General features: G+C 55.3%; 1 protein-coding gene across 1 annotated transcript; it reads right to left on the bottom strand.

The window, feature by feature from the left end:
• Nucleotides 1-16,539: 16,539 nt before the first annotated feature.
• On the bottom strand, nucleotides 16,540-20,118 carry LOC122117056 (serine/arginine repetitive matrix protein 1-like). Its single transcript, XM_042690663.1, has 5 exons — nucleotides 20,108-20,118; nucleotides 19,546-19,991; nucleotides 18,287-18,525; nucleotides 16,755-17,687; nucleotides 16,540-16,653 (listed from the first exon to the last, which is right to left on the bottom strand). Exons 1-5 carry the CDS (start codon nucleotides 20,116-20,118, stop codon nucleotides 16,555-16,557), a joined length of 1,728 nt encoding a protein of 575 aa, XP_042546597.1. The 3' UTR covers nucleotides 16,540-16,554.
• Between the last annotated feature and the right edge of the window lie 2,382 nt (nucleotides 20,119-22,500).

The following is a 22,500-nucleotide window of genomic DNA, read 5'->3' as shown; positions in this document are numbered from 1 at the left end:
AGAAACCAGACAGCCAGAGGGGAACGCGAGCCGTCCATCGCCCCGTCGGTGTGTACGTATGCAGGTGGCATGACCGTCCATCCCCACCTCCCCCGCAGGCGATTACTCGACCACGACCTCCGCCTCCGCCTCCGCCCCCGCCCTCCCCCCCCCCCCCCCCCCCCGCACCACAATTCACAACCCTACCCTCGGAACAAAATAAAACAAATTTGCTTGGATCTCACACTGCCTTTTGCTTGTATTTGACGACGCAATAGGCGAAGGGGAGGGATCTCATGTCTGGTGCCTGACCGGGGCGGGGGGGGGGGGGGCGGGGGGGCGGGGGGGGAAAATTGGAGAGGAGAGAAGAGGGGGCAGAGAGCATCTCCGTGTTTCTGTGTGCGTGCGCGCGCGCACCCGCGCGCCCACACACATCCAAAGCGGGTGGGGGGGGGGGGGAGGGAGGAAACTCAAAGATCGGATGCGACAGAGCATGTAGGCCAGCCGGACCAGTTCACCGCGTCTCTCTGTCTCTTGTTTCTCTGTTTCTCTATTTCTCTCTCTCTCTGTCTCTCTTTGTCTCTGTCTGTCTGTCTGTCTGTCTGTCTGTCTGTCTGTCTGTCTGTCTGTCTGTCTCTCTCTCTCTCTCTCTCTCTCTCTCTCTCTCTCTCTCTCTCTCGTTTGAATTCTCTCTCCCGCCCGCCCGCCAGCACTCCCTCCCTCCTTTTCCTCTCGACTTGCCAGTCAATCCTGGGGCTTGAGCTACTGGCGCTCCAACACACAACGGTCCCACTCCGACCCTGCCTGCCTGCCTATGCATGGGCCCCATACTCCAACGAGGCACATCATCATCCCCACCCCCACCCCTTCTCTGAAAAAGAAGGCAGTCTCTCTCGGGACCAGCCAGCCTGGGCCTGGAAGAGAAGGACATAAGGCCGGTTTTCTCAGTCAGTCAGTCAGTCAGTGCGCGGTTTCTTTTTCATGCATTTCATGAGAGAAAACTGCAATTCACAAAACCACCACTAGATGGCGCGCGTTCGCCGTCGACAAGGTGGATGGGGCGGCGGGAGGGGCAAAACACGGGTCGGGTCAGTCACTCGCTCAGTCGGTCAGTCCTCGCCTACCCGGTAGTGGGTAGTGAGAGTTCTGACATACACATACATATAGGTTGTTATAATTCATTATTATCGTCATTTGCTTTTCCTTTTTCCTTTTGGCCTAGTCCTGGGGCTTGGGCTCCGGGCCTGAGCACTGTCCCTGAGTTTCTTTATGCTCAAGGTCACTGCTCTACCACTCGAGCCCCTTCTGGCTTGTTCTGTTTAGGTGGTACTGAGGAATTGAACCCAGGGCTTCAAGCACGCTGAGACACATTCCCAGCCCAGTCCACCTCTGGGATTCCCCCCACCACCACCACCCCCCCCCCCCCCCCGCACCGGGTTCTGCCCGCCCGGAACCAGAGGCACGGTACTGTCCTCTGCGAGCTCGTGCTCTTGCATGACGACACGGTAGTACTAATTCAGCCCCGAGGAAATCTTCACTAGGGCATTTTCCCCCAAGTCCACCTCCACTTCTGGCGTTTTGGGTGACCCATCGAGATGAAGAGTCTCAAATGGACTTTCCTGCCCGGGCGGGCTATGAACCACTATCCTCAGGTCTCAGCCCCCTCGCTCAGCACCTCAGACGGATGATGGGCAGTGAGCCACTGCTGCCACCGGCACCACCCGGCCGGTGAGCCTTTGCCTGGGGATTTTCTTTACCGACCGGCCGAAAGGTTTCGTGCCCTACCTGTCTTATGGATAAGTTTGCTCTGTTTTCGGTCTTATTTTTGTCCTCATGGACATCCTTCTTTCCCAAGGAAAAGGGGCCTCGGCTCGGGGAGAGAGTCAATTCCTGAGGCCAGACAATCCATAGGAGGAACTTTCTGCCACAGTGTGGTGTGGTGTGGTGTGGTGTGGTGTGGTGTGGTGTGGTGTGGTGTGGTGTGGTGTGGTGTGGTGTGGTGTGGTGTGGCAGCTCAGATATCACAAGGACTGCCATCTCGTGTGCAGGATACCCGGGGAGGGGAACTGCGGGGTGGGGGTGAGCAGAGGCATTTTCTCCTTCCGGAAACCAGATGATGATTGAATAAAATTAGCCATCCATCCTTGAGACATTCTCAAGGAGGTGGGCTGGGAATGTGTCTGGGTTGGTAGACAGCTTCCCCTAAAAACTCGGGCCTAAATGGCGGCGGCGGCATCCATCTTGTTCACAGACCGAGTGTCCACGTTGAAAATGAGAGTCTCTTCTGGGACGCTGGTTCCTGCTCCCTCCTTCCTTCTTCCAAGGAAGAAGTTGCCGCTGGCGGGTGGGTTCCAGGCTGGCAAGCAGAGTAAGCAGAGCCCCGCTGGAGTCCACAAGGAAAAGCAAGACCGAGGGGAGGCGGGGAGGCGGGGAGGCGGGGAGGGGGGACACAGAGACAGACAGGAGACAGAGAGGCAGAGAGAAAGAGACAGAGACAGAGAGAGACAGAGACCCAGCGACCGACGGAAAGACACACAGGGGAAGAGATGGAGGGGGAGCGAGAGATCCACAAGTCCAACTAGGTCCCCTGAACGAATCATCGACAGACAGACAGACACACTGACAGACAGACAGACAGACGGACACACACACACACACACACACACACACACACACACACACACACACAGAGGCAGACAAGAGGGAGATGGAGAGATGGAGGGGGAGCGAGAGATCCACAAATCTAACTACACCAACTGAATAATCAGACAGACAGACAGACAGACAGACACACACACACACACACACACACACACACACACACACACACACACACACACACACACCACACCGACACACAGGCAGACAGAGGGAGAGATGGGGAGTATAACTAGATCACCTGAATCAACAAACAGGAACAGGCACACATGCCCCCACCACACACACACACACACACACACACAGAGGCAAAGACAAGAGACCGACACACAGACAGGCAGAGAGGGGGAGACATGGAGGGGGAGCCCTAGAGACCCATCAGTGTGACTGACTAGATCACCTGAATAAATTTATTCCTTCCCTGCCCTGCCCTCATGTATGAAGGTAGACGATTGGTATGGAGTTCTTCTTGTCACCAAACACAGGTGAGGGCTAGTGACTTTTTACCCTTCCATGTAGGGACTCTTCCCTTAGGACCCTTGATTTTGATCATTGAATGAGAATTTCTGGAGGAGTCACTCTGGTGGAGTTTTATGGAGTAAGCAATCAGGCAACCAGACAACCATACAACCCGACCACAAAAAAAAAAAAAAAAAAAAAGCAGACACAGACAGACAGACAGACAGACAGAGAGACCCACACAGCTCCTGACTTCATGGGTGTTTTCAGGGTTAAAGTGGGGGGTCGGGGGGAATGTGGCAACTGAATTATGCACAGATAGTTGTTTTATCTTTGCTCCAATCTCAACTCTAGATGTTTGGGGTATTTCTTTACAGATAAGATAAACAGATCATTAACGCTTGTTTTCTTTCTTTCTTTCTTTCTTTCTTTCTTTCTTTCTTTCTTTCTTTCTTTCTTTCTTTGTGTGCCCCCCCTCTCCTTTTTCTCTTTTTTATGGGGGGGGGGAGGTGGGCAATCCTGGGACTCGAAGTCAAGGCACTGTCACTCAGCGACTCAGCTTTTTTGGCTCAATTCTAGCAGTCTATCACTTGAACCAGAGCTCCACTTTTGGCTTTATCTGTCTATGTACTATGTACGTGGCGTGTGTGTGTGTGTGTGTGTGTGTGTGTGTGTGTGTGTGTGTGTGTGTGTGTAATATATATTATATATATTCATTTTATACATAGACGTATATATGTATAAACACACATCTATTCGTTTATTTATACACATGTGTATATATACGTGCACATATATATTTATACACATATGTGTATATATACATGCACACATATATTTATACACATACATATATACTGTGATACGCACGCACACACACACACACACACACACACACACACACACACACACACACATTGCCTTATTATTTTCATGATTTTTGTTTTTTTTTTGGTTTTGTTTTGTTTTTTGGTTTGGTTTTTCCCGGGACGTGGGGCTTGAACCCTGGCTGGCCCTGGACACTGTCCCCCAACTCTTCAGCTCAAGCCTAGGGCGCTACTACTTGAGCCACAGTACCACTTCCGGTTTTCTGAGTGGCTTATTGGAGATAAGAGTCTCACGGTCTTTCGTGCCCAGGCTGGCTTTGAACCGAGATCCTCAGATCTCAGCTTCCGGAGCAGCTAGGATTACAGGCGCGAGCCACCAGCGCCCAGCTATTTTCATGTTTTTGTGTGTGTGTGTGTGTCGGGTGTGAGGCTTGAACTCTGGGGCTGGGTGCTGTCTCTCTCTCTCTCTCTCTCTCTCTCTCTCTCTCTCTCTCTCTCTCTGTGTGTGTGTGCTCTTCACCTTCCCAGCCCTCCCCCACTTGTTTTGCCAGTCTAGGGGCTGGCAAAAGAAGAAGAAAGAGAGATTGAGTAAAATTAGCCATCCATCCTTCAGCCATCCTCCTTGAGACATTCTCAATGAAGTGGGCTGGGAATGTGTCTGGGTGGTAGACAGCTTCCCTAAAAACTCGGGCCTAAATGGCAGCAGCGGCATCCATCTTGTTTACAGACCGAGTGTCCACGAGCTCATGTGGGCTTTCATGTTCTCCGTGGGTTGACACGGCCGGCCGGCGGGCGGGCGAGCGGATGAGCGAGCGGGGTGGGGTGTGCGATTCATTGGAGATAAGACACCGGTTCCTGCTCCCTCCTTCCTTCAGGGACACCAAGGAAGAAGTTGCCGCTGGCGGGTGGGTTCCAGGCTGGCAAGCAGAGTAAGCAGAGCCCCGCTGGGACTGAAATACATTTCTTCCTGGAGTCCACAACGAAAAGCAAGCGGGGGGGGGGGGGGGGGGCGGAGGGGAGAGGACAGAGAGACAGAGAGGAGAGACAGACAGAGACAGAGACAAAGAGGGACAGACACACAGACAGAGACAGAGACCCAGAGACCGACAGAAAGACACACAGGGAAAGAGCCGCAGGGGGAACGAGAGATCCACAAGTCCAACTAGATTCCCCTGAATCAACAAACAGACGGATGGACGGACGGACACACACACACACACACACACACACACACACACACACACACACACACACACACACGGAGACGGACACACGCGGAGAGAGACAGACAGAGGGACACATGGAGGGGGAGCCCTAGAGACCCATTAGTGTGACTGACTAGATCACCTGAATAAATTATTCCTTCCCTGCCCTGCCCTCATGTATTGAGGTAGACTATTGGTATGGAGTTCTTCTTGTCACCAAACACAGGTGAGGGCTAGTGACTTTTTACCCTTCCATGTACGGACTCTTCCCTTAGGACTCTTGATCTTGATTTCGATCATTGAATAAGAATTTCTGGAGGAATCAGAAAGAATGACATTTCCCCATTTGTTAGGAAATGGAAAGGCTTGGAAAAAATTATATTAAGTGAAGTAAGCCAGGCCCAAAGAAACATAGGTCCCATGGTTTCCCTTATTTGCAATATCTAGTATATGTATGAGTCAAGTGGAAAAGGTCAGATAATGTGATGTTAGGAAAACGAACCCTTGAATATGTATTTTAATGGTTTTTTTTTCATGCACGTGTTTCTAACGCATTTATAGGATTGTTTCTTTGTTGCTTTGTATGTCCCCCCCCCCCCCACAGTGTAACCCCCGCTTTCACTATATTTGATGTCAGTATAACTTATGGGGGAGATGGGGACAAACAAGTCGTTTAAGGATTCAGGTGGACCTGTTGCAACAATGAGAAGTACAAAATGTCGTGTGAAAAAGGAGCTTTACGGTGGGGGGGCGGGGAAGGGGGAAGGATTGGGTTGGGGGGAGGGGGGTGGCTGGGAAGGGAGATGAAGTGTAAACAAAGGAGGAGGCTGCAATGCTTGGTAGGAAATGTGTGCATTATCCTGCCCATGTAGTTGTAACCCCTCTGTACAGTATGTTCTCAAATAAAATAAAATAAAATTAAAAAAAAAAAAAAGAATTTATGGAGTAAGCAAGCAGGCAACCAGGCAACCAGACAACCAGTCCAAAAAAAAAAAAAGGCAGACACAGTCAGACAGACAGAGAGACCCACACAGCTCCTTGACTTCATGGGTGTTTTCAAGGTTAAAGCGGGGGGGGGGGGGGGGGGGGCGGGGGAATGTGGCAGCTGAGTTATGCACAGATAGTTAGTTGTTTTATCTTTGCCCCAACCTGAATTTCTAGATGTTTGGGGCATTTCTTTACAGGTAAGAGAAAGAGGTCACTGACTCTTCCTTCCTTCCTTCCTTTTTTCTTTCCTTTCTTTCTTTTTTCCCCCACCATCTCTCTCTCTCTCTCTCTCTCTCTCTCTCTCTCTCTCTCTCTCTCTCTCTCTCTCTCTCCTTTTTCTCTATTTTTTTGGAGGGGTGGGCAATCCTGGGTCTTGAAGTCAGGGCCTGAGTACTGTCACTCAGACACTCAGCTTTTTCGGCTCAAGTCTAGCACTGTACCATTTGAGCCACAGCGCTACTTATGTCTATGTACGTGATATCTATCTATCTATCTATCTATCTATCTATCTATCTATCTATCTATCTATCTATCTATCTATCTATCTATCTATCTATTGATATAGATATACATCTACATATATCTATATATATCTATGTGTGTGTGCGTGCGTGTGTGTGCGTGAGTATGCGTGTATGTATATATCTATACATATATATGTGTTTATATGCATATACATATATAAACACATTCATTTATTTATACATATACGTATATACGTATAAGCACACATATGTTCATTTATTTATACATATATATACATACACACACACACATATATATATATATACTTATACATAGTGTGATACACACATATAAATATACGTATATCCACTTATTATTTACGTGCTTTTTTTTTTTTTTTTTGTCGGCCTTGGGGCTTGAACTCTGGGCCTGGGCGCTGTCCCTCAGCTCTTCAGCTCAAGGCGAGCGCTCTACCACTTGAGCTACAGCACCACTTCCGGTTTTCTGGTGGTTTATTGGAGATCGGAGTCTATAGGTCTCTCCTGCCCGGGCTGGCTTTGAACCGCGATCCTCAGATCTCAGCCTCCTGAGTAGCTAGGATTACAGGCGTGAGCCACCAGCGGCCCGGCTTATTTACATGCTTTTTGGTTGTTGTTTTTTTTATCTCCCCCCTCCCCCGCCCAGACGTGGGGCCTTGGGAAGGGATCTGCAGGGGGGGGGTGTGCAGAGGCATTTTCTCCTTCGGGAAACCAGGTGATGATTTAGTAAAATTAGCCATCCATCCTTGAGACATTCTCAAGGAAGTGGACTGGGAATGTGGGTGGTAGACAGCTTCCCTAAAAACTCGGGTCTAAATGGCAGCAGAGATGGCAGCGGCATCCATCTTGTTTACAGACCGAGTCTCCATGTTCAACATGAGACTCCTCTAAACTGAGTCTTTGCATGTTCTTGAGCTCATGTGTGGCTTTCATATTCTGTGTGGGTTGACACGGGCGGGCGGGTGGCCAGGCGGGTGATTCATTGGAGATAAGAGTCTCTTTTGGGGCACCGGTTCCTGCTCCCTCCTTCCTTCGGGGACACCAAGGAAGAAGTTGCCTCTGGCGGGTTCCAGGCTGGCAAGCTGAGTAAGCAGAGGCCACTGGGCCTGAAATACAGTTCTGCCTTGAGTCCACAAAGAAAAGCAAGGGGTGGGGGAGGGGAGAGGACAGAGACACAGGAGAGACAGACAGAGAGGAGAGACAGAGACGGAGAGAGAGAGACAGAGACCCAGAGACCGATGGAAAGACACACAGAGTAAGAGATGGAAGGGGGAGCGAGAGATCCACAAGTCCAACTAGATCTGAGATACACACACACACACACACACACACACACACACACACACACACACACACACACACACAGAGGCAGACAGACGGAGACATGGAGGGGGAGCCCTAGAGACCCATCAGTGTGACTGACTAGATCACCTGAATAAATTTATTCCTTCCCTGCCCTGTCCTCATGTATTAAGGTAGACGGTTGGTATGGAGTTCTTCTTGTCACCAAACACAGGTGAGGGCTAGTGACTTTTTACCCTTCCATGTACGGACTCTTCCCTTAGGACTCTTGATCTTGATTTCGATCATTGAATAAGAATTTCTGGAGGAGTCACTCTGGTGGAGTTTTTATGGAGTAAGTAAGCAAGCAGGCAAGCAGACAACCAGACCCCCCAAAAAGGCACAGACAGACAGACAGACAGACAGACAAGGACATACTCTAATACAGTGTGGGTGCTCTTGAAGGGAGAGAGACCTACACAGCTCCTTGACTTCATGGGTGTTTTCAGGGTTAAACAGGCGGGGGGGGGGGGGGGGAGGGATGTGGCAGCTGAGTTATGTACAGATAGTTAGTTGTTTTATCTTTGCCCCAACCTGAATTTCTAGATGTTTGGGGCATTTCTCTACAGGTAAGAAAAACAGGTCATTGACCATTCCTTCCTTCCTTCCTTCCTTCCTTCCTTCCTTCCTTCCTTCCTTCCTTCCTTCCTTCCTTCCTTCCTTCCTTCGTTTTTTACTTTCTCTCTTCCCCCCACCCTCTCTCTCTCTCTCTCTCTCTCTCTCTCCTTTTTCTTTATTTTTTTTTGGGGGGGTGGGCAATACTGAGACTTGAAGTCAGGGCCTCAGCACTGTCACTCAACTTCTTTTGCTCAAGTCTAGCACTGTATCACTTGAACCACATCACCACTTCTGGCTTTCTCTCTCTCTCTACACAGACACACACACAGACACACACACACACACAGACACAGACACACACACACACACACACATGCATATACATACATATACCAATATATATTTATACACACACATACATATATATATATATATGCTTACATATAGTGTGATACACACATATATATTTATTATTTTCAGTTTTTTTGTTGTCGGGCGTGAGGCTTGAACTCTGGGTCTGGGTGCTGTCTCTCTGCTCTTCATCTGAAGGCTCACAACTGTTCTGCCACTTGAGCCACAGTGTGCCACTGATCCCCTTTTCTGTTTATATAGTGCTGAGGAATCAAACCCAGGGCCTCATGCTTGCAAGGCGAGCGAGCACTCTACCACTAAGCCACCTTCCTAGCTCTCCCCCCTTTTTTGGCCAGTCAAGCATGGAAGGCTCCTGCATATTGTTTGTATGGACATACTCACAGCTGAATAACTGAGTTGTTTTGCTTAATAAAAAAAAAATCCTGGTGTTGATATATGTGGAGGGGAAGGGAAAAAACAAATTGTTAAAACAGGGATACAGGAGGATCCATTGAAACAATGAGATATACAAGTCGTTATGTCGAAAAACGAACTTTACAACTTTGGGGAGGGACGGGGGGGGGGGGTGGGGAGGGGGGGGGGAGGATACGAAGGGATGGAAAGGGGAAACAAAGCAGGAGGCTACAATGCTTATAAGAAATGTGCTCATTATCTTACCCATGTAATTGTAACCTCTCTGTACAGTATTTTTACAATAAAAATATATTTAAAAGTATATATATATATTTTAAAAACTTGGTACAGTAGTCTAGAAACATGGTGGCTATTACAGCCTTCATTTGCTTCACTTGACCACTGTTTTCTCATTTAAAAGCTTTTGGCGACAAGCATGATTATTTTTCATGGGGTGTGGGTGACTGTTTTGAGGCTTTCCCAAATTTTTATGTCCACCAGGTTACCAGATCTAAGGAAAACCCAGAAGTTCGGGAATTAAGTAACTCTCAGGCTCAAACTACAGAGAAAGAAAAGGAGAAAGAGAGACCTGTGGAGGGAAGGGGGTGGGGAGTTGGGGGGAGAGGTCATAGAAAGGAAAAGAAAACAGGGAAAAATAAAAACACAAAGTAAAGGTCGTTTTTAAGTGGAGGCCTGGACTCAAACCAGGCCACTGACTGAGGCTTCCTCATTATGGGATTGCAAAAGTGGGCCTTGGCTTCTTGCAGAAGTCATCTCGATGTGTTGGTATTCTGCTGTACATATCATTTGGAAGCAACTCTATCTTTTCACTCCATGGTGAATGTATTCACATATATGTTCCTATAGAAAAAAACCAGTTTAGTGTGTTTTCTCTCTCATATGCAAAAGGTATGTTTAAAGGGGAGAAATTAGATCTCTGGACTGACTGCCTGGCTGGCTGCTTGGCTGGCTGCTTGGCTGGCTGCTTGGCTGGCTGCCTGGCTGCCTCACTCACTCACTCACTCACTCACTCACTCACTCACTCACTCACTCACTCACTCACACACAGTAAGGCCCAAAAGACAGGATAGATACTTTTAGGGGGAGAAACACCCACCGAGGCAAGGCCCAATGGTTATGTGCCCAGAAATGAAAGTGAAACCTTGAAAACACGCAGAGGAAAAAGAAACAAAGTAAACTCTCTACCTTGAGCCTGTAGTAGGGTTTAAGAGATGATTCTGTTGGTTTCCCATGCATGCATGGGGGGGGGGGGTGGTTTGACCCATGCTCTGTTTCTTTTTAAAATTTACTTCCCTCCCCGGTGTAAGTTTCCTCCTTTCTTTGAGGAAACTCTTTGCTCCGTTCCCACAGTATACTCATTGTTTGGGCAAAAGCTCAGAGGAAGGGAGCTGCTCTTTTCCCTTCCACCACCCACCCCCACCTATTAGTTTTCTTTCCTAATAACTATTCGTTTATGAGGGACTGAAAAGTGAAGAAAATAGGATGTGTATGTGACTTCACTGGAGCCATTCATTAGGAAGCTGTCCGGCTGTCTTGTCTCTGAATTCCTGGTGGTGCTTTCCCAGGCCTCATTTCCCCCTGGAAATTATCCTGCTTGCCTCTGTGTTCAATTCTGGGAAGGAAGATAGGCCGAGATAAGGCAACATCTTGGCACAAAGCTGGAACACACGGCCACCTCGCCTCACGGGTACAGAGCCTAATCACCCTACCCGGAGGGTCCTCTGTCAATAGTTTCTTAGAACGATTTTTATTAGTTTAGTGGCCCTACTGAGGTTGAAATTTAAGGCCTCAACTCAGGCAGGCCGGCTCGGGGTGTGCGTGTTTGTTTCTTCTTCTTTCTCCTCCCCCCCTCCCCCCCCCCCCCCCCCCCCGCTGCCAGGGCGCTTAAATCGTTGCCATGACGACATTTACAAGACAAAGGAAAGTTGCCTGAAGTTCCTGAGTTGACTGGGGCTCCAGGCTTAAACCAGCCCACCCCACCCCCACCCCCGCCCTGCCCTGAGTCCGCTGCGAAACACTCCTGCAGGGTGGGGAGGGGCGCCCAGCCCTCAGCTCCTGTAACTTCATTAGCGCGCGGGGTGGGGTGGGGGGGGGGAGTGAATCAGCCTCCCCTCCCCCTCCCCGTCTTTACAAAAGTGGCCTCTTTTGCCCTTGGGCAGGAAAAGCCTGCGCGCTCTCTCTCGGGTCTTTTTCTGCTGGGACCCTCCCTGCCTACCACCAGCAGCCACTGACTTCCTGCAAGATGGAGTTGTCAGACTGCTTCCACCCGCCCGCTGCCAGTAGTATGCCTCCCGCCCAAGCCCGCCAGGGACAGAATGGGAGGGGCGGGCGGGGAAGCTGGCATGCTTGCCTGTGCTCTGCCCTCTGCCCCTCCGGGAGGCATGACTGTGACCGTGGGATGTCCCCGTGGCCGACCCCTAAGCTCCCACCCTCTGGACGGAGGAGAGTGAGGGGGAAAAAGGAGTTCAGGAGTCTTGTCTCCCCTCCATCTTCCCGCCTAGGTCAGGCCAGGATCTGCCTCTCTTCTCCCTGTCCCTGTTCCCCGTTCCTCTAAAGGAGTGACTGGAGAAACTGTCCGTCTGTGTTTGTGATTGTGATTAACATCGCAAAAACCTTCAAAGAATCTCAGATCGGTTAGAAGCCCGTTGGGTTTCACTTCTCAGGCGTGAGGGGTTGTTATCTCCCCCGCCCTCTCTCTTGATTTTTTTTTTTTACAAATTGTTAGGGAAATGGTGACATACAGAACGGTTAAAGTATGCCAGTCCGCACCGGTGGCTCGCGTCTGTAATCCTAGCTGCTCAGGAGGCTGAGAGCTGAGGATCACGGTTCAAAGCCAGCCAGGGCAGGAAAGTCACCAGACTCTTATCTCCAATAAGGCACTGGAAAATCGGAAGTGGCGCTGTGGCTCAAGCGGTAGAGCGCTCGCTTTGAGCTGAAGAGTTTAGGGACAGCACCCAGGCCCAGAGTTTAAGAAACACCACCGACCCCCCCCCCCCAAAAAAAAAGGATAGGAAAGATTACATTACATAAGTGGGGTAGGAAGAGTACATTTTTTTTTAATTAATAAGTTTTTTTTTTGTTTTTGTTTTTGTTTTTTTTTCTCGTGGGGCTTGAACTCTGGGCTTGGGCGCTATCCTGCCCGGGCTGGCTTTGAACCGCGATCCTCAGATCTCAGCCTCCTGAGTAGCTAGGATTACAGGCGTGAGCCACCGGCGCCCGGCTAATGAGTTGTTTTAATTGTGAAAATACTTACAGAGTGGTTACAATGACAGGAGCAAGAGCAAGGAAATGAGTACATTTCTTATCAAGCATTGCTGCCTCCTCCTTTGTTTCCATTCCTGCCCTCCCATTTCCCCCCACCCCCAAAAAAAGAGTACATTTTTTTTGGACAATGTCACCCCTTCCCTGGCTCTCTCACAGATTTTCCCTCCCTCAAGTTCTGTTTGTTCCCCAGCCACAGGTTGTGTGTCAACATAGTGTCTAGTGAGTGCCACTGTTGCACTTCTTCATCCTGGGTCCCTCCATTTCTTGCCCCTCCCGGAAATAGATGAAGGAAGAAACAATGGGGGGGGGGAAGAGAAAACAAAATAACGTCGATGATAACAAACACAAAGAAAGGGGAAGACTTCTTATATGATCAGAGGTATATAGGCATTGCACTTTGGTGAGCCTCATGTCTTCAATTAAGCAACCCAAAGGCCAGAAGTGGAGTTTTGGCTCAAATGGCAGACTGCCAGTCTCTCTGTTTTTTTTTTTTTGGCACGGGGTAGGGGGTGTCCGGTCGTGGGCCTGAACTCTGGGCCTGGGCGCTGTCCCTCAGCTCTTCAGGTTAAGGCTAGCACTCTACCACTTGAGCCACAATGCCACTTCCGGCTTTTTTCTGCTTATGTGGTGCTGAGGAATCGAATCCGGGGCCTCATGCACGCAAGGCAAGCGCTCTACCACTGAGCCACCTTGCCAGCCCCAGAGTGCCAGTCTTGAGCACAAGAGCCACGGGACAGCACTCAGGCTCTGAGTTCAAGTCCCAGGATTGGGGCGTGCACACACACACCCTGCACCCCTTGATCTTTGCTGCTGTTTCCTACCACACAGACACAGGCACGCATGGCAGCATGTGATCTACCTCTTCCCCTCCCCCCCCACACACTTTGCACTGCCACCACCGCCGCCGCCGCCGCCGCCGCCGCCGCCACCAACTATAGCAACAGACTTCCTAGGCTTCCCCTCCGCGCCCGCCACCCTCCCCCCCCCCCCCCCCCCCCGGCCCCTAGTTTAGATCGATGAACCAAAGTGTCCCCACTGCACGTTCGGCTCTGGCAAATATCAGATAGGATTACAGTGATGAGGAGAGAGGCGAGACCCGCCATGGATTGACTGTAGATCCCAGAGGACAGAATGCCAGCCCAGGCCCATTCATGGGTCAAGCCAGGAAAATGTTTTTTGGTTTTGTTTTTGTTTTTCATTTGCGGTCTCTCTCCACACCCGGTGTGCTTTGTCTGTCTGTCTCTCTGTGCGATAGGGGTTTGCCATTCATGACCTGTGTGGGCGGGGATGCTGGGGCGTGTGTGTGTGTGTGTGTGTGTGTGTGTGTGTGTGTGTGTGTGTGTGTGTGTGTGTGTGTGTCTGTGTGTGTGTGTGTGCGTGCGTGTGTGTGTGTGTGTGTGTGTGTGTGTGTGTGTGCGCGCGCGCGGGTGAGGGGGAGGTGTTCCTTCCTCACAAGACCTTCCTAAAGTGTCGGTTCGGTCGGGATCGATCTTGGGCCTGACGTTGTTTTTCCTTGTTTCGGGGTGCCACCTACTGGACACCGTGTGGAGTGACAGGGAGTGATTCGGGGCTGATGGCGGAGGCTGGCGACTCTCGCGAGAGTCTCGCAGACTCTCGCGAGAGTCGCGATGAGGTATCGCCGGCTCTCTTCTGCGGCTTTATTTACAACAAAACAAAATGAAACCACAGCAAACAAGGAAATTTTCTTGAAGGGAGGGCCGAGCGGAGGGGGAGGGGGGCCCGCAGGGGGTGTTTCTTTTCGTTATTTTCTGGACACGGAATTCGTTTGGATATTACGTCTTATGAGCAAACTGTACCAGTTTATTTACGGTTGTAATTTATATACAGTAACACAAATGTCTTTACGTCAGTATTATGAAAAAGGGTCCCACGGCTGCAGTGGGTGAAAGATTGAGACGGGAACATTTCTCAAGGAGTGCCAAGAAAATGGAAAACAGGCAATGCAATAGTTCAGGGAGAGTTATAAATATCAAGTGCTGCCCTAGGTGAAATTTCATGCAAATGTCCTCACCCACTCAGGTAAACTTTTTATATAGGTATCAGAATAAAATTTCTTGAACTATATAGACTTTTATTCACTTGATTTCCCTTAAGTAAGTTAAAATAACTGGCTGTTGACAGGGCACATCTGGGTATTTCTATCGGTCCCATAGAGATAATCTGTTAAATTTTAGAACACGGTAGATTATATTTGCTATTTCCCCAAATGGACTTTACAAAAGCCATCCGTGGCCCCAAAGATGTATCTGGACCTCTCATCATGTGTGACTAAATAGGCCTCAGTGAATTAAGCTGAGAAAGCTGCAAAACAAAGCAGATCACTTCAGTTATGGAACATGAATAGAACAAAAGTAGCTTTATGCCACTGGATCTTTAGTGAGAAGATAGAATAAAAAGAAGAAAAAAATATTGGAGGATGCAATATAAACCAATTGAAACGTATCCAACCGATGATCTGGCTTTGAAGTGGCTATTTACTGGTGTGGTCCTAGACCATGGTGTCCAGAAGGATACATCAATGTGTTTTGAAAGATCCTAAACCAAATATACTTGTAATAATGACAGGTACGTTTCTGTCCTCCTAATTCCAGCTTTAATCCTAACACGTCCGGTTGTGATAATACGTTCTCACAGTCGTGCCACTTAGGGATATCACGTCTTATGTCTTCTCTGCAATATCTTAAATGCTCAGAGAAGTTACACCTTCTGACAAAAGGACGTTATGTGTGTCACCCACACGGGGACACACACACACACTCTGTTTGCCCGGAGTGCTGTGTAGCTTACCATGTCCAGTTATAGTTTAGGTCTAGCATCCACATAGGAGGGAAAACACGTGCCGTGCCGTTGGTCGGTCGGTCGGTCGGTCTGTCTGTCTGTCTTTCCGCCGGTCTGTCTTCCCCTGGCATCACCTGTTCTAGGTTCTTCTCCGCCGCCGGCAACCCCCTCCCCCCCCCCCCCCCCCCCCGCCCCTCGCGCTCCTAGTCCGTCGATCTACTTCCCTCTGTCTGACATAATCTTATTCTTATTCTTTGGGGAATGGATGAATAAACTTTTACCTTGTGGATATTGTACACACACCGTAACGTGTGTGTGTGTGTGTGTGTGTGTGTGTGTGTGTGTGTGTGTGTGTGTGTGTTGACGGAATAGAGTGTTTGCCATGCCTGAACCCCTGGCTCTGCCTCTCTACCCGTCTGTGATGCGATGTGTGTGCTGGGGCACTTGTGCCTGCGTATGTTCCCAGTGCGAACTCCAAAGAGAAGTACGCCCGCCGGGCCTGTGGGTTCTAACCATGCTTCACCCCCGGGCGATAGGATCGCCCCTCTGACTGACGCCTCCACTCTGTTTGGGCCGGGGCCCCTCGTCTCTCCCTGTGTTTCCTCCTAGGGTTCCCTACCTGCCCTCCCCCCAGCCCCGCACACACACACACACACACACACACACACACACACACACACACACACACACTGTGCACCGCCACGCTCGGGTCCAGGTCCTCCACCACAGGCATGTGAGTGATGATGCCTCTACCCTCCGACACCTGTGTGTAGGGTTTAGATTCATCGCCTCATGCCCCGAATCCTGCTCCAGAGAGAGAGTGGCAGAGCCTATTAGAAAAGGCTAGCTGTCTGGACAGGCTAGAGTACGAACCGGTGAGAAGGTCGTTCCGTCCGGTGCGGTGCCCGGGGATAAGCGTCACACGGGTGCCACCTCCCCTTCCTTCCCCACCCAGCCAGCAGCGGCTCTCGTTTGGCTTTCCTGTCATTCGGTGATGGGTGAGTGGACTCATGCTTCCCATTGCACGGTCACCGTGGTTTTCCAGACCTGTGTGCGTGACGTAGCTACTCTCTGTGTGTTAGAAGAAACCTCTCTCTGGCCTTCCCCCTGCCCTTTCCCTGCCTGTGAGGGGTGGCGGGTGGGGGCGGGGGGAGGGAGTGTGTTGTGGGGCGGGCGAGGAGCGGACTTTCACAAGTGAGCGGGGTGCCTCCCGACGGCTCGTCTCTTGCTGGAGCCGACCCATCTTTGGGAGTTTTTTTTTTTTTTTTTTCTCTTTCTGGTTTCCATCTGGGGGAAAAAGAAAACAAAACGTACAAACAACCCCCCCCCACTCCCCCCCCCCCCCCAAAAAAAAAGACGGGCAGGCAGACGGTGGGACGAGCGCTCACTTGCCCTTTTCTGGCCATGTTGGGCGGGGGTGGGGGTCTTGCCACGGGCGGCGGAGGTCGTGCGGGTGGCCGGTTCGTTTTCTCTCGTGGTGCGGGCCTGCCGTCTTTGCCGCCCCTTCCTGCTTGGGACCGATCCCAGCTTCCCGGTTCTCGGGTTCGGGCCGCTCCGTTCGGGCGAATCTCGTCCTGGTTCCTGGTTTCACTTTGGTCGCTGGCGGCGGCGGCGGCGGCGGCGGCGGCGGCGGCGGCGGCGGCGGCGGCGGCGGCTCGATCTCGGTCTAGGTCTCTGGTGGCTCTGGTGTCGTTCGTGAGGTCGCAGAGAGGACCCGGCTGCAGGTCCTGACCTAGGTTGTGCCACTCGGTGCGTGGCGGTGGTGAGTGAGGCGATTTGTTTCCGTGTTCTGTGTCTCCGGAGCTCAGAGCCGGCCGGCGCGCGCCGATCCGGGGTACGGCGGCTCGGTGGAGTCGGTCGTTGGAAGGCGGTTGTCGTGCTCCCCCTGGCGTCCGCTTTGATATGACAGTCCCCTCGTTCTCAGCCGAGCGAGCGAGTGGAGGAGGAGGAGGTCTGGCGGCAGCGAGCCGGGCGGAGGCCCGGCCTCTGCCGGGTGCCGGGCGCGACTGTCGCCGTGGTGTCGCTGTGGCGCCGGGGCGGCTGTTCTGTCGGACTTTGCGCCCGCAGGCGAGCGCGGGGTGGGGCCGTGCGTCGCCGCTCTCTCTTCGGTGCCCGGTCTGTGCGGGGGGTGGCAGCTTTGTCGGGTCGACCAGTAGTTCTGTCTGGGCCCGACGCCTTGTCCTCCTCCCCTCCCTGGACTCTGGTCTTTGAGGGCGAAAAAAGGAGAGTACGAGGGACGTCTCGGGAGTCGGGGGAGAGGGTCCCCGGGTGAGCCGATAGGTGGTGGGGCCGGTCCCGGCCCGGACTCGGACCCCCCCCCCCTCCCCGGAGTCACCTCCGAGTGAGCGCTTGGCGCGTGCCGGGCGCGAGGGCCTGGGTCGCCGGCCCCGTGTGGCCTCCCTCCACGGCCTCCTCCACGGCCCCGGAGGCCGGAGGACAGACCTCTCCGGCGGGAGGAGCCGTGGGCACGGCCGAGGCGAGCCTCGGGGCCGGGACCTACGCCCCCCCCATCCCCGACATAGGATGGTCGTCGGAGTCACCTCCGAGTGAGCGCTTGGCGCGTGCCGGGAGCGAGGGCCTGGGTCGCCGGCCCCGTGTGGCCTCCCTCCACGGCCTCCTCCACGGCCCCGGAGGCCGGAGGACAGACCTCTCCGGCGGGAGGAGCCGCGGGCACGGCCGAGGCGAGCCTCGGGGCCGGGACCTACCTACCATCTGCGGGGACTTGCCCGGTGGGCCCTGCGTAGGGGAAAACTCGAGGCGGAGGGAGCACCTCGGGAGTCGGGGACCCGAGCCCGGGAGTCCCGGGTGTGTGCGTGCTGGCGGCAGGGCGCTCACCACCGACCCCGCGCGGTGTGGGTGTGGTGGTTGGGTGCCTCTCGGAGTGGGTGCCTCGCGTCTGCCGGGGGAAGGCTCCCCGTACCGCCCGTGCGGTGAGCCCGTGCACACCCGGGGTGTGTGCCTGCGAGGTAGTGGGGCGGGAGCGTCCCTTGACCCCGCTCCCGCCCTGGCTCTTCGTCTGTCTTCGCCTTATGTGGTCGACCAGCTGTCCCTGAGAGTTCCGTGTCTGGGCTCTGTTGGGGACGTGTTGGGGACAGGTGTCCCTGATGTGGTTTCCGAGAGGTCCCTGTCGCCAGCGAGTTGTCGCCCCTGCCTGACGACCTGGTTTTGGCGTGGTGACGTGAGGATTTTGTACCTGCAGGAGGGTGCTGGCATGCTGTGTCCCGGTGGCTGTCAGCGGGTCTCTGGGGGCTCTCTCGGATGCTGTGTGCTGGGCCTTTCCCGTCTCTTCCCGGTCCGGGTCCCCCTGTCCTTCCCCTCACACCCTGGGCTCCCGCTGCCCTGGGCAGGCCCTGTGTCCCTGTGGTGGCTCGTGGGTGTGGTGGTGGTTGGCGGCTGAGTGAGTCCCGTCGTCCTTGATCTCTCCCCCGCTCCCGGTGCCAGATTCTGGCCCTTGCCTCGGCACGCTGAGGAGGAGAGTGGTTGGTTGCCTGGGGTGTGCATAGGTAGGGCCCGCACGGTGTGCTTCCCTCGCCGTGGCCGGCTTGAGGAGGAAAAAGGGGGGGGGGGCCGCCGGCCGCCGAGTCCGGACTCTTGCGTGTGCGGCATCCCCGTTCTGCCGTTGGGCTCGCCCGACCTCCGTGACTTTTTTTTTTTTCCTTCCTCCTATCGCCCCTAGCTCCAACTCCCCCGACCTGCCGCTTCCCGATGGCGGGCCTGGTCGGCCGCTGAGCTGCGCTACCTCCCGAGCGCTGTCCGTGGCTTTTTTTCTTTTTCTTTTTTTTTTTTTTCTTTTTTTTTCCTCCCTTTCTAGCTTCTTCGGTCCTGTGCCCGGCAGAGGTGTCCTGGTTATCCCGAGTGCCAGGGACGCTTAAGCCCCGTGGTATTTTTTTCATTTTTTTTTTTTTCTTTTTCTTTTTACCTCGCTCCTTACTCACGGAAGGGTTTCTGTCCTGGCTACGCTTTTATCCCCAGGCTGTTGGCCCTCTCAGGAGCCGAGCTTCCCTGGGCCACCGCCTCCCGAGTGCCGCGTGGCTGCCTTCTCCCACCCCCTCGGTGTGATTGATGTGGTGACGTTGCGATCTCCTTCGGGCCCGGGCCTAAGCTGCGCCAGGCGAGGGACGGACATTCATGGCGAATGGGACCGCTCTTCTCGTTCTGCCCGTGGGCCCCTGCCCTCACCCGTCCCACCGTGCCGGCGCCGGTGGTGTGCGGGGAAGCGGGGGTGCGGCAACCGGGCCCGGCTGCGCTCTCCCTGCCCTCGCCGTGAGGTCGGGGACTTGTACACGCTGGAGGAGGGGGGCGCCCTGATCTTGCTCCTCTCTTCCCGTGACTCGTTATCGGCACGGGGGTCGGCTCTCTCCGCGGAGAGGGAGGGTCGGTGCTCCGTGCTTGCCCGTGCTGTGTGGTGTGAAAAACCGCGCCTCGCGCTCTGCCCTCTTGCGGTGCTCCCGGAACGCTCCCGGTTGGTTCTCTCAGGTGCCTGAGGCTGAGTGGTGGTGTCGTTCCCGATCCTGGCGTTGTCCGCTGCCTTGTGCCAGCCTGCTGCCCGTGGTGTGTCCCGGCCGTCCTCGGGTTCGTGGGGCTTTTGTGCGAGTGAGAAGTTACCGTTGAGATTGACGTCTCTGCTGGGGGGGGTCGAGGCGGTTCCCCAGAGGAGCGCTCTTCCCTTGTTGCGCTGGGCGGTGGCTTCCCCGCATGAGCTGCCGGCCCTGGTCCTGGCTTGTCTTCCCTGCCGTGTCACCTGGCTTTCATCGCACCGGGGGACCTGAGATGTTGCAGTGGGAGGCGAGCGGGGCCCGTGCGGGCTTCCCGCCCGTGTGCGCGACTTTGCTCTGGCCCCGCACGGCAAGGCCGACCGACCAGGGTTGGTGTTGCTGCTGCCGCAGACCCCCCCCTGTGCCCCACCCCTCCCTGCCCCCCGTGGTGGGAAGGATGGACGCCTCTGATGTGTGCTGGTTCCCGGCGGGGTTCCCGTCGGGGTTGGGTGCGGGCCACCCTCAGAGTGAGGAGAGGTTCTCTAGCGATCCTCGTTCGGGAAGCGGCGTGCGCTGCTGGGTTGGCGGGGGCCCGCCCCCGATGGGCTCCCGCGGCCCTGCCGCTCCCTGCCCCGCTTTTGAGCGCTAGTGGCTGCCCGCGTCGGTAAACTGCGTGCCCGCGCCTCCCCCCTCCGAGCTGGGGGAGGGTCCCGCGGGACCTCTCCCGGGCCGTCGTCTGGTGTGGTGAGTGGAGGACGTTCCCGATCCGTCCCCGCCCCTGCCTCGCGTGCGGTGTGTCGAGTGGCGGAGCCTGGAGCCCGTGCCGGGTCGCGATGCGAGGGCGTGTGGTGTGTGGCTTCCCCCGGCCTCGTGCTTGGGTTGCCGTGGGGTTTTTGGGGGTCCCGTCCCCCTCCCCCTCCGGCCCCTGGCGACGCTGCTCCCGAGCGTCTGTGTGGGCCGCCGCCCGTTGGCGACGACGGCGCCGTGCGGGCGCTGGGCCCCGCGGTGTTCCGGGGCCGCCGTGCCCGTGGTGGTGCGCCGCTCGGGGGGGTTCTGGCCCCCCGGAGCCGAGGATCCCGGTGTGTGTGGGCCCTTGCTCACGCGGCCGAAAAAGAGGCGGTCGATGATGGGTGCTGTGCCCGGCGGTGTGGTGTGGATGGAGGCGGTGGGGCCCTGCTGGCGCGGGCGGCTCCGCGGGCGTTCACGGGGTCTTTGAGGTGTGTGTGAGAGCTGCCTTTTCCCTCTCGGGCCTCTTTTGGGGGGGCCCGCCGCTGCCGCGGTGGGGGTTTCCGGTCCGCTGGTCGGCCGGCTCGGTGTCCCAGGCGTTGCGCGGGACCGCCCCGGAGTTGGGGGTGGTGAGATCCCGCGTTCGTTTACCTGGCGTGCCGGCTGTGCCCGGAAAGGTCCCACCTCCCCGTTGGTCTGCGGCTGCGCCACCCGCCCGTGTGAGGGGGTGGCCGCTCGCTCACTCGCCTCTCGCCCCGGTGACCCGACCCGGTGACCCTCCCGCTGCTCTTCTTGTTGTGCTTCCGGCGTGCCCTCCTCACCCGCATCAGCCTTCCGCGATCCTCGCCGGTTTGGCCTGGTGGCCGGCCACCGGCGGACGGTCGAGTCGGGCGTTGTGTTGGTGTTCTCTTGGGGGGGGGGACGGCGCTCAGCTCGTGAGGCTGCTCCCCCGGTGTGGGGGAGGCACGTCGTCGCGGCGGCGGTGGCTTTTGAAGGGTCTTCCCGGATCGGTTTTGCTCACGACGAGGGTTCCTGCCAGCGGGACCGCCGGTACGCCACGGGGGCGATGGTGGTGAGATTCCCGCGTGCGTCCCTCGCTCGGGAGTTGGCCGTCCGAGGGGCCCGAAGCCGGCGTCACGACGTGCCTCCTCCCGCTGGGTGCCGCCTCGCGTGCCTGCGCGATGTTGTCCCGGGTTCCCGCGCCTCCCTCCCGCTTTGCCGTGCGTAGGCTTGCCCGCATCGCATCGTCTCCTCCGTCTCGAGCCGTGTGGCTTCGTCCCCGCCCCTGTCCCGGATCCGGGGTGTTGTGCTCTCTCGGCGTGTCGCCGCCGCGTGCCCGGCGCGACCCCGGTTCCCGTGCCTGGCCCTGTCCGCTCTGTGCCGGCGGTGTCCGCGTGTGAGCGTGCTCGCGTGCGTTGGGTTTGGTGTCGCCCGCCTCCCGGGGTCCCTGCCGCCGCCTCCGGCCGCCGCCGTTGGCCGGTGACTTGTCGCCGACGGGTCGTCGCCGCGGACCCCCGACCCCCTGCCGGCACCGCCGGTCCGCGGCGGCGCGGGTCGCTGTGCGCTCGGCCCCCGCGTCCGTGCGAGCGAGTGAATTCGGGCCGGCTTCTGAGGGAGGTTGGAGAGAAGACCCCCCCCGTGGCCGTGTGGCGTGCGTTGCGTCGTGTGCGTCGCCCCTGGCTTTCCGGCCGCTCGGGTGTGCGCCACACGCGACCCGGCCGGCTGGCCGGCTGGACCGTGGACGTCGGCGCGCCGCCTCCGGGCGGAGAAAGGGGCCTGGCGCTCCTCCCCGTCCGTGTGTGCGCGCCGCCGCTCCCGTGCCCGCCGGGCCGGCAGGCGGGGTGTCGGTGATGCGGTGCCCCCGCGCTTGGGTGCGGTGCGGTACCCTTCCCCCCCCCGGCCACGGGTTCCCCTGCCCTCTCCGTGCTCTTTC

This window comes from Dipodomys spectabilis, unplaced genomic scaffold (genome assembly GCF_019054845.1).
Source record: "Dipodomys spectabilis isolate Male_0828 unplaced genomic scaffold, ASM1905484v1 ptg000139l, whole genome shotgun sequence".
NCBI classification, from domain to species: Eukaryota; Metazoa; Chordata; class Mammalia; order Rodentia; family Heteromyidae; genus Dipodomys; species Dipodomys spectabilis.
This window is presented reverse-complemented; position numbering and strand designations above follow the sequence as displayed.

Coding starts and splice junctions, on each gene's coding strand:
- LOC122117056 (XM_042690663.1), bottom strand. Junction 18,526..19,545: donor GCGCCGGCACGGTGGGACGG/GTGAGGGCAGGG, acceptor CGCCAAAACCAG/GTCGTCAGGCAGGGGCGACA. Junction 16,654..16,754: donor ACATGGCCAGAAAAGGGCAA/GTGAGCGCTCGT, acceptor TTTTTCCCCCAG/ATGGAAACCAGAAAGAGAAA.